Raw genomic sequence first — 11,770 nt, 5'->3', positions numbered from 1 at the left:
CCATGCATCCACGTGGGTGGATCTGGTCACAACTATAGGTAGGGCGTTTACATAGGCGATGAGCTAGGGTTTCAGTTGAGGAGAGGTGGGAATGCTGTGGTAAATTAGGTGTGACATTAAGTCATCATCCTCTAAATAATTATGATTCATGTTTTCTTTTGAGCAACATTAAATTGCATGCCTACTAAAAATATTACAAAGAGCTCTTGTTGGAGGCACCCCATAATTATTCCTTTTTTATTATTTTTTTGGTTGTGGCATATTGCTATGATTTTTTAACAATTTTATTTTCTTTCTAATAAAGTGCCAAGAGCTACTTTTATCATTGATGATATGACTATAGTAAAGTTGTTGCGAAACTGTGCTTTTTATGTTACAGTAAAAATCACTCACCTTAACTAGAGTGTGATAAATCTTGAAAATTTCACATAACAGAACCATGTATAGAATATTTATGCTAATAATTTTGATTTGTTTTGGACACACAAGTTTATTTGAGACTTACATCATTACCCGCTTGTCAGTTTCGACAGATTCTTTCACAACTTATCTATTAGCTATATGTTTGCATAGTTCTTGGTTTCTCCTTGAATAAGAGAGTCTATAATTTTGTTAATTACTGTAGCTACTCCTATACCATGAGTGCCATGATTTATATACAACAAATAGATGTATTTTACTAATTATTTATAGACTAACCATCTGGCAGTTCCATTTGACTTTTTTTATGAAAGTTTTTCCTACTTAGGAGGGTCATAGATATGAAAGGGACAAATTCAATGTGAGCAAGAAGTCCAAGCATGGGCATGCCCAAGGCACCCCCAATTTATTTTATCAACCTTACCGTCAAATCTGCTAAACCTTTCTATCCATGCATTTCTTTATGTGTAGTTTCTTGGAGCGTTATTTTTCATTTTTTTAGTAAAGGATAATCATTACGTGTGAACTTCACCTATGAGAAGGGAGAGAATTTTGCATGGCATAATTATTTACTCTATGTTATTCACTTATATCTGCATCCATGCATGAGCGGGCTTTTGGCCAGTTTGGCCTTATTACACTTGGGCTCCTTTGCTTGTAGCCTTCATTGATTTTGGCCTTTTATTTTTTGCCTTTCCTTTGACTCGTTGACCATGACTACTTTCTTGGATTTTTTGTTGAGCGGCTTGAGCCTTGTTTACTGAGTTGGACTCTTACTGGCCAGTCTGAACATAGTTGACTAGCTATAAAGGCCTGGCTGGACCACCGCATAGATATTTGTTTTCCCTTGATATATATTTTTCACCTCTTAGTTAATCCATCTTCAAGAATATTTTGGTTTTTTTAAGTCGCGAGGTTGGAGTTTAGGCCTCATGATCAACCAGTCAAAGTTAAGTGTGTCGCAAGTCTTCCCAATACTACACCACACATGGATAGAAATTAGACCCGTCGGTAACAATGGCACTAGTGACGGGTCCACATTTCTGCGCGCCAAGCCTCGGCTTTTTGTTGAAGTCACACCGCCGACGCCTCAAATATCGTTTGCCCGTCGGTGTTGTTAATTAGCTCGATCACGCGTATTTCTATAGCAGCGGTACATGCCTGGCCTCGTCGATTCTCTGCGCCGCCCGTACGTTACAGCATCTACAGCTGCTGGACATGCAAATCCAATCCCTTGAACACCCGCAAACGTGACCTGAAGTGTCCGCGGACAGTAATCAGTCACATCTTAAATTCGCTACTCTGTAACCGAGTATTTCATATTTCAATCCTTAAATACATACAAAGCATGAAAAAGAAATCCTACATACTACATACTATGTACTACCGTAGCTAATTTCATATTTCAACCCTTAAATCCATAAATCACGCCATGTCGGGTGGACGGCCCGTAGGAAGGCTCTGGCTCCTCCTCCTCGACCTCATCCATGTAGGCGAGTATCTTCTCCTCCTCTGCGGCGTCCTCTATCTTCATCTCCTGCCGACGACGATGTCTGGCCCCCGCACCCGACTCCGAGCAGAGAGAATCGAGGATGGCCTGCTGCTCCGCCTGCAGATCTGCGTCCGCAGCGTCCCCCACATCCTCCTCCTCCAACTCCTCCTCCAAATCCACTGCATCCGGAGGTTGCCCCGTGGCAATCCGGGCTTCGAGCCTTGCCCGGGTCTGCTCAAAGAGTTGCACCCAGCACTCCGGCGTTAGAAATAGGTAGCTCCTCATCCGACAGTGTGGGGGCATGGCTACTAGTGCTGGCAGATGGGGAGTGTAAAGTGGCGGCGGCGGCAGACATGAGGAGGAAAATGTGGAGGGGTAGGGTTTCGGTGCCGGCCCTCGGCTTAAATAGCCGGGCTAGGTAGTACGCGCCCGCCGGAACGGTACCACAAGGCGATATCGGTCCGACAGAGGAGACGAGCTTCGGATCGCCGGGTTTCGGACTGTGTTTGTGTGGGACCGCTGCATCAGTCCGACGTGGCAGACGTGTCCGGGTGCTTCATATCCGTTTCATATTGAACTGGATATGACGTGTGTCGGTCAGCCCGGACGTTTCATATCTATTTGAGACGTTCGTCTAAATCGAAATTTCATGATTAGACAATGACCGGACCGTCCGCCTAACATTTGAGACAGGTTGGAAGAAGCCGGCTGTAGATGATCTTGGCGCGGGCAACCAAACCAAAGGCTTCCACGTTCAACTTTAAGTCTTTAGCGTACTGGTCGCGTGTACGTGCTACGTTATATGCGAGCCGCCCGCGCAATATATGAAGTTTGGCGGACGAGAATTTAAAGAGGCGGTACACGCAACATTTTCTTCGTGCTGTGTACGTACTGCTGAGTAAAAGGAATTTGCCGGTGCCAGGAGTGGGACGTACATGGGAAAAAAGATCGTTTGAACGAACGGGAATATATGTAGCGGGTAAGAGCATCTACATCCAGACGCCCTAACTCGCCTTTAAATGCCCGGGCTGCCTGCCCGGTCACCTACCGGTTATGAATTTTTGATCCAGACAAGTGCCTCAAACCGGTCTCAAACGCCTGAGCTATCTGACACCCTTCATATTCAATCCAAATATGAGACAGATATGAGGACGACCAGGCGCGCTCGGGCGCGTCCGCCACGTCAGCCCGGTCCATCATGACCCCACGCCGTCCCCACATATATCCTCAATCCGGAAATCTTAGCTCACTCCGCTCTCGCTCCGTCTCCCCCCTCCCCTCTGATTCGATCCATCCGACAGCTCCAACAACGAGGACGCCGGCGCTGGCTCCTCCCGAACCGCGCGCAGCAATGCAAGGGCTGCGCACTCCGCCCTGACCCCGCGTCGTCCCCTGCCCCCTTCCCCAGTCCCGGCTGCTGCTCCCCCGCGTGGGCAGCGTTGCATGCTTGTGCCCGCCCCGCCGGAGTCGGAGAGGTGCGCCGCCCACCGCGGGAGGCAGCATGCAAGGGAGAGGGATGCAGCGAAGAGCTTTGCCCACCGCCGCCTCGGGTTACCGGCGGAGCCCAACGAGAACGAGCGGCTACTCGCGTGGGTCTACTGCCGTTGTACCGCTGGTCGCCTACGACGGCGCAGACGGACGCTCGGTGGCTCTGCCGGAAGAACGCGAAGGCTCTCCAGCTTGGCATCGAGCGTCCGAGCGGGAGACTAAGAAGAAGGCGACAGAGACGGCTCAGCTGGCCAAGCTCAGGCGCCAGTATGACCAGGCCGCCCAACGCCTTTGAATCCAGTCCGTATGGCGGACATAATTAGGCTTAGGGCCTGCTTGGAATCGGCGTAAACTTTTACATTCGGATTTAATTTACAGATGTATATTACCAGTCGTACTATGATTTTAGCCCGGAATAAAAACGACAACTCGAGGTCTGTATATATTTCACCGGTATTTAGGACCCAACCGACAATCCAATCGGGTCCTTGTGCTCACTTTAGGCTCAAACTGAGCCCGGTCGTAACAATAGGGCAGACAGCATATCCACTAGCTAAGTAAGTGTTGCTTTCCCTGTGAAAGCTAATTAAGTGATTGGCGGTTTTCCTTTCTTTTCGAAAAGAAAAAGAGGATAACCTCTGGCATCTGTATCAAACAATGCATACAATCATTCTTTACTAATTATTTGACAAAGTCTTATAAAGTAACACATCAATTAGTCTCAAACCACTTTCCTCGCACAACTGCGGCTACACCTATCAATTTGATGAAGGGGGTGCACATGATCGGGGCCGCCTGCCCAGACCTCACACCAATGCTGAACATCAAAACCAGAAGCCCCAACCAAGCCGCCCAACGGCGGGTCGGGGGTACAGACCAGTCCAGCGGACTCTTAGCAGGAACCGCATGCGCACACTCGAGAGGCCGCCGCCACCATCTTCCGTCGATCCATCTTCAGAACGGGTATCAACGATTGACCTTGCTAGGCTTGCCGTTGATGCCACCACGACGCTAGACAACACCACCTCTCTACGCGCGTGCCACGCCGCCGAGACTCCTTGTCGTCGATGCGTCGCATGCAAAGCCGGTCCACCACAGAAATCGTCCACTGGTCCCTCGAGCCAATTAACCCCTCCAAGAATGACGCACCCATGAGGGGAACGACACATGTGCGCCGCCATCATCCGATGAAGGGTTTCCCTCGGAGATAGCAGAAGGAGGTGGGAGCTTCACCTCAATGATACCTTCAAGAAGGATCAACGCCAAGGGCATCGCCATCGCCGGCTCCAGTCCGGCAGAAGACTTCAACGGATCTGCCTCATGAGATTCCAACCGAAATCATGTGCACTGGCCATACCACCTTCAAAGCCCACATCATGCCACCCAGATTCGGCGACTACCCACAGCAGCACTGCCAATGAGGGTGCCCTGACACACCGGCCACTGCCGGTGTGTGCCACCACTGGAGCATGGGGGAGAACTGCCACCCCACTTCGCCAAACCGCAAGACGTCGGGAAGGATCCTGGTCCTGCTAAGCCACCAGATCGCCGGTACAACTTCGCCTTGGACATGGGAACCACCATGCCATGTTGCCGAGGGCTGCCTGAGCTTCACCCGCAGCGACCTACCCAGCTACTGCCCCGGTATCCAGGCCGGACGTCGTTGCTGGCACCAGCCATACCCTCGTACTCCGGCCAATCCCCACCAGCAACACAACAGGCGCCGCTGCCAGGAGCACCACGCCGCCATAGGCCAAAGTAAGGTCTGCACCTCCACGGATCTAGGCGCCCTGACTGCCCTTAGATCAGGGCGAGGGAGGAGAGGCCCTCCGCCGCCGCACGCACGGGCTTTACCCCGGCGCCAACCACCAGCGGTGATGGAGGGAAGGGCGGGGAGAAGGCAGGTTGTTGACAGCTAGGGTTGAGGCCTCCCATGTCACCTGCAAGGGGAGCGACGCGAGAGGAGTTGCCCTTCATTGACGTTTTTTCAACACCACGTGTAGCATATACATAGGTACACCAAACTAGACGCATGTACAAACTCACACAACATCCATTGAAGAATGAATTTCTGGACCTCAAGTTAGATGAAGATATCATAGGCACCTCCCTAGTAAGGGTTACTCTTCTACAACTAAGAGATAGTCCACCAAGATGTACTCTCCATTTTTATTTACTTCACATATTAGCTTTATGCTAGGTCAATTCTCTAAAGTTTGACTAAGTTTATAGGAAACAACATGAATAATTACAATAACAAGCATATATGATGTGAAATATAATCTTGGTGAAGATCTTATAAAAAAATAGAAACTTGGTCAAAGTTTATGAAGTTTGATTCAAGACAAACCTAATATGCAATAAAATGAAGGGAATAACAAATACGATGGCAAACCTTGTGTTTGAGCATTCACAATAGGATTTTTTAGAATTTTTAACATGCTATTCGAAATGCATTTTTCATCTAGTCATGGGAACTAGAGACACATTATTAAGGGCATCGTTGCCTCTAATCAAACTGACCCATCAAACCTCGATCCACGTCTTGTCCTGCCCAAAGGGAAGCCTCCATCTACATACCCAACAAACCTAGATCCAGGTCCTGTCGTGGCAGGCAGGGGCTAGGAAAACTGGTAGGTGGAGGTGGGATGAAAGAAGATGGGGGACAAGGATTGAGAAGATTGGATGTAGAAGAAAGCTTTAAGGGGAGGGGATACAACTAAAACACACATATATAGGTATGTAAATCATGTCGCAAAAAAAACATGTCTAGAAAAGGAAAGAGAGCAGTTACCAAGTTTTTTCTTTTGCGAGATACTCCCTCCGTCCCTAAACAAATATCTCAACTTTAGCACAACTTTATACTAAAATTAGTATAAAGTTGAGACATTTATTTTGGGACAGGGGGAGTAGTTACCAAGGTATATGAACTATGAAGCATGTTGGAAAAAAAACATGTCTTGAAAAAGAAAGAAAACACTTATCAAGGACGCTAATGTGCAAATTTCATCACCCACATAATGACAATATGTACTCCCCTGGACTAGACAGGCGGTCTCAAAGGGAAAATTAAGTGGGCGATGGAATAAGTTTGAGCGGGGGCAATTGGGTTCTAGATTCGAATTATTTGAATATATGTTTTTTGTTAAGAATTACACTTGATTATGTGTTCATAGCGAAGAATTGTATAGTTATATTCTAGCTCCCTATAATTGGGTTTAAAATTTATGATTCCATTTCTTGTGGCAGCTAAACAACGCATTTCTGAAATCAAATTCGAAAAATCATTGAATTATAGAACCAACAATGGGAGCCAAACAAAGTTGGATCCGCAGACTAGTCAATATTTACATTACATTACACCTGGAGGATCAACGTACGTACTTTCCCATATATCTGTCGAACGACTTGCTTGCCACACGTATAATATGATCGGTACAGGACGTACGTCCGCAGTATCCACCTCATTACGCAAGCTAGTTAGCTAGCACCGGTCATGGAATTATGGCGTACGTACAATATATAGCCAGCCGTAGAAAGCAAGTCTGATGGCGACGATCGAGGGCATGCACACATCTGCTGGCCATGGCCGGCCCTGTAGATGGGTAGCAACGGAGGAGGCCCTCCTCCTGCACGTACGCACGTACGTACGTCGTACTTCCCTGGCCATTACTAGATCACATCTCATGAATATATGCGTGAACAGTACACCCCCGGGCCGGCCAGGCCCGGTGTCACACACGGCCGGGCCATGCATGCATGTACGCGCCACCTTCCCTCTGGCTCACATGCACATTATACATGCGTGCTATACGCACGTACGTGCGTACCCCCTCGATCTCGATGGATCGACCCATCTTCTCCAAGGCACACATGCAACAGTGTCGTACTCGTACGTTACGATGAAGCTATAGAAAGGGTGGTGGTGGCGCTGGCGCACAGTGTTGCTGTAACCCTACCCCGCGCCTGGCCAAATGGAAATGGATACGGAGGCGAGCAGTGGAAAAACGGTGGCCGGAGACATAACGCCAGCAGCAGCTATCACCGGCCCCCTCACCAAACTCCAATTAAGTTCCATCGCTCCCATCCCCAGCACAGCACAGCCCCCCTAGCTAGCTACCCATAGCCTTTGCTAGTTTTCCTTGTTGATGGACAGATACAGCTTGATCCCCCTCTCCCTCGCCCTCTCCCCCTCTCTCTCCTGGCCAGCGAGATTCATCGGTCCATATAACCAGAAACGCACTCCACCCTCGCTCCTCACCACTCGTTCCTTCGTCCATGGAACCCTAGACGAAAAGTACGCACCCTCCACTCCCACCTAGAGCTCCCTCCCATCAGAAACAAGCTGCTTGGAGAGCCATCGGTCCGTCGAGCTCCACCACGCGGCATATCACACCACACGCCCCCCCATGGCGCACGCTTGTCCCCGGAGCTCCGTCGATTCCACAGCCTCAAGCCAGTGAGTGAGCGAGCAAGGCCGGCCGGGACACACTGTACTTGCACCGCGTCCTCGCTTCCATTCCTAACCCCTTTCCGGCCGTGTTCTCTGCTCTCTATAGCGGATAAATTAAGCGGCCGCGAGGATGATGAACCTTCCACCCGCAGCTGTGAACTCCTGCGACGAGTTCGGATATGGGGCTCCCAACCCGCCGCCGCCGTCGCTTTTTCCGATCATGGACCACCAGGAGGGGGGCGGCGGCATCCATAGGGAGCACGACCACCACCACCACCACCACCTCGGTGGTTACAGCCTCGAGCCCAGCTCGCTGGCGCTCCTCCCCCCGTCCAGCCACGCCACCATCGCCGCCCACAGCCCCCACGACATCCTCCAGTTCTACCACCACCCCACCTCGCACCATTACCTCGCCGCCGCCGCGGCAGGAGGCAACGGCAGCCCCTACGGCCAATTCGGCGGGGGCGGCACCGCCGGCGGCTTCCAGTCGTACTACCACCAGCAGGCGGGGACGGGCGCGCCCGAGTACTACTTCCCCACCCTGGTCAGTTCGGCGGAGGAGAACATGGCGAGCTTCGCGGCCACGCAGCTGGGGCTCAACCTCGGCTACCGGACCTACTTCCCTCCCAGAGGCGGCTACACCTACGGCCACCACCCGCCCCGGTGCCAGGCCGAGGGCTGCAAGGCAGACCTCTCCGGCGCCAAGCGCTACCACCGCCGCCACAAGGTCTGCGAGCACCACTCCAAGGCTCCCGTCGTCGTCACCGCCGGCGGCCTCCACCAGAGGTTCTGCCAGCAGTGCAGCAGGTTAGTATTCACACTTGATACTATATTAATTCGCCATCCATTTTGCCAGAATTCGTTGATGAATTGCGTGTCTGATCGACCGATTAGTAGCTATTCTAAAGAGAGATGGATAGATCTTGTAGAGCCGTGTTGAGTTGGAAAATGATCTCCCTTTCGTGAATCATGACTTGCATTTAAGTGATCTGCAAGTTGCATTCAGTTTGATTGAATGGTTTGGAACCGGAAACAATCTACCTGATCCTGTCACCTCGTTCGATCGCAAAAATAGCCTTCAAATTACCAATCTAGTTTTGAGATCTTATTAGTTTGTTCTCCTGGATCGTGATACCAACATCGATCACCTCAAGTAATTGCATTTTAGTTGGAAAATTAAACAAAGACGAAATTATGGCCTCGAACTTGATGTTATATTTCTTTGCCACATTTTCTGTTACCCCTTTTTAGCTGGATCTTAGAAGTAACGAATCTACATTGCACCTAGTTAGATTCCTCTTCCACGGACGTTCCTACAGTACCTGTCCGATGCTTAACTGCTAGATCGAAACAAAACAAATATGAGCGAAAATTTCGCATACCCTGTTCTTTCACTGTTCTCCCTCAATAAATTCCAAAGGAAACAGTAGCTATTAAGCAAACAAACAACTGGTGTACTGTACAATATACACCTCACCACGGCAAGCCCCTCGATTACTAGGAGTTGGAAATTTTGCAATGAACAATCTTGGCCCTTTTAGCGATGTCATACACTGCCAGACGTCATGCTCTTTTTTGATAAAGGGAGTCATTTATTAACTCATAGTGAAGCATCAAGAAAATACAAAACACAATGAGTAACACCTGGCCTCTGCCTAAAAAAAACACCTGACCTCTACGTAGTTAAGATGAACACAACCAACACCAACACACATGCAAAGAATCACACTGGCAAAAAGCAAAGCCAGACGTTATACTGGTTGTGCATTCATGCTGCTTGACTGATTACACAGCGGAGAGCCAAGCTAGTCACGCCGTAAGACTTGGCTTGACAACCCACATGTGGGCAAGCAAGATTCATTGCTTTATTTGCATGTAATGTATATGTAAAAATTTCGTGCTACTACAATTCTGGATTTGTTAGTGTACAATTTTATGTAGATTAATTTACAGATTAGAATGAGATATTTAGAATGAGCAAAATCATAATAAGTACGAATTTATTTTTACAATAAATTGACAGATTATGTGGCGCTCCGTGATTCAATCATCCAAATATGATCTTGTGATCTCCTCCTTTCTACATATCTTCGCTCTGCCTGTACATGACAAGAGAACACTTATGTGCAGACATGTTGTCCTTTGAGTTGCTCCTTCTTCTATCCTCCTTTGCTTGCTGCTCTCCTTGCCATTTATTTTTGCTTCACTTCTCCTTTGCATGCATGTTGGAGTGGTTACTTCAAACAGTATGACCTGTCTGTACATGCAAATGCCTCCCAAAGTCAGAGAAGCATGGCTACTTTCTCCCTAAGTATTGCAAGTTTATACCACGTACGAACGTATGTACGTACCACCACAGGCAGGTTGCAATCGCAAGCATCTCTCTCTCTCTCTCTCTCTCTCTCTCTCTCTCTCTCTCTCTCTCCTGCGTGCATGTGGCTGTGGTAATAACAATGTGTTGGACAGACAGCGTAAAGGCATTTCTATCAGACCATCCCTTTTACCTGCCCTTTCAGCGAGATCTCTGTTAGGATGCACGTGTGAAGAGTAGCAACGCATTCAAAGGGAAACAGTGGGATCACTTGCAGTGTGACACACCATATGGAGACACTCCATATGAGTCGGCTGCAAAGCTCCAAGCTGTCTGCGTGGGATCGATGGCAACAGTTTGGGATATATGCTTCTCATGTTCAGGATCATCATTGCCTAGCTACTGCATCGGTCCCCAGCCGGAATGTTCTTTCGGTCCAGAATTGATCTCTGATCATGCACTAATTTGTGTCTTACCTAGGATTAGGATTTGCAGCCAGCTCATGCATGCATGCTATGGATAAATTGATGATACACCATGCACATATGTCCCTATTTTTATGTGTGTTGTCAGCCACACATTAGTATTTCATGTGTATGTCTTTTTATACAGTTCTGCTGTTAATTTGTTCTAACCTATTCTCTTTCTTCGTTCAGATTCCATCTGCTTGATGAGTTCGACGACGCGAAGAAGAGCTGCAGGAAACGCCTCGCCGACCACAACCGCCGTCGAAGGAAGTCAAAGCCGTCCGATGGTGATGCCGCCGACAAGAGAAGGGCACAGGCCAGCAAAGCAGGAAGTGCCAAAGGCAGTACGTGAAATGCATCCGTCCATGCATTTTTCTCTATCTAATCATGCATTGCCTTGACACATACTCCCTCCGTCCGGAAAAGCTTGTCCCTTAAATGGATGTATGTAGCACCAAGTTAATGCTAGATATATCTATTTAAGAGACAAGTTTGGGACAAGTTTTTCAGACGGAGGAAGTATTAATAAATATTACCTTAGTTTTGCCTTCAACTTACCAAGTAATTGACACATCAAAATACTAACAAATAATTGTCAACAGAAGCAGCCGGAAGCAGCAGCAAAAGCACCGGCACCGGAGACGCGATGGACATACAAGTGCAGCTGGGGAGTGGAGACTTGTCTAAAGATCAGGACGAAACCATGGGCCACGGAGAGGTGGTGAAAGAAATGCAGGTGGATCCCAAGGGGAAAGCATCAATGATGCAGCAGCAGCAGCAGCAGCAGGGACACCATGGCCATGGTCTTCACCTGCAAAGCCAACATGGCTTCCCTTTCCCTTCGTCCTCTGCAGGCTCGTGCTTCCCTCAGAGCCAAGCTGTCTCGAGCACTGACAACACGTCAAATATCGGCCATGTGCAGCAAGAACAGCCAGCCTTGGGATTCCATCAGCACAGCAACATCCTTCAGCTCGGGCAGGCCATGTTTGATCTCGACTTCGATCACTAGCTAATTAGCTAATATAATTGGTGATATTTAATGCTCCCTCTCGTACGTGTGTGTACGTCGATCGGATCATTTCTTTCTATCTTGTCTGTATTAATTACCGTAATATGATATAATAATGGTAGTTTGTGCA

General features: G+C 48.6%; 1 protein-coding gene across 1 annotated transcript; it reads left to right on the top strand.

Moving 5' to 3' along the window:
• The first annotated feature begins 7,523 nt into the window (after positions 1–7,523).
• Positions 7,524–11,770, top strand: LOC125539965 (squamosa promoter-binding-like protein 8). The gene is made up of 3 exons (XM_048703518.1): positions 7,524–8,660; positions 10,821–10,975; positions 11,234–11,770. The coding sequence occupies exons 1-3, from the start codon at positions 7,984–7,986 to the stop codon at positions 11,638–11,640; spliced, it is 1,239 nt and encodes a 412-aa protein (XP_048559475.1). The 5' UTR covers positions 7,524–7,983; the 3' UTR covers positions 11,641–11,770.

Source organism: Triticum urartu, chromosome 2 (genome assembly GCF_003073215.2).
Source record: "Triticum urartu cultivar G1812 chromosome 2, Tu2.1, whole genome shotgun sequence".
Taxonomy (NCBI): Eukaryota; Viridiplantae; Streptophyta; class Magnoliopsida; order Poales; family Poaceae; genus Triticum; species Triticum urartu.
Note: the sequence above shows the minus strand (reverse complement) of the source record. Positions and strands in the feature narration are given on the sequence as shown.

What these genes read in the sequence shown, in the direction of transcription:
- LOC125539965 (XM_048703518.1), top strand. Translation starts at nt 7,984, where the DNA reads ATGATGAACCTTCCACCCGCAGCTGTGAACTCCTGCGACGAGTTCGGA. An exon ending in TTCTGCCAGCAGTGCAGCAG is followed by an intron (nt 8,661 to 10,820) that starts GTTAGTATTCAC and finishes TTCTTCGTTCAG; the next exon opens with ATTCCATCTGCTTGATGAGT. An exon ending in AGCAGGAAGTGCCAAAGGCA is followed by an intron (nt 10,976 to 11,233) that starts GTACGTGAAATG and finishes AATTGTCAACAG; the next exon opens with AAGCAGCCGGAAGCAGCAGC.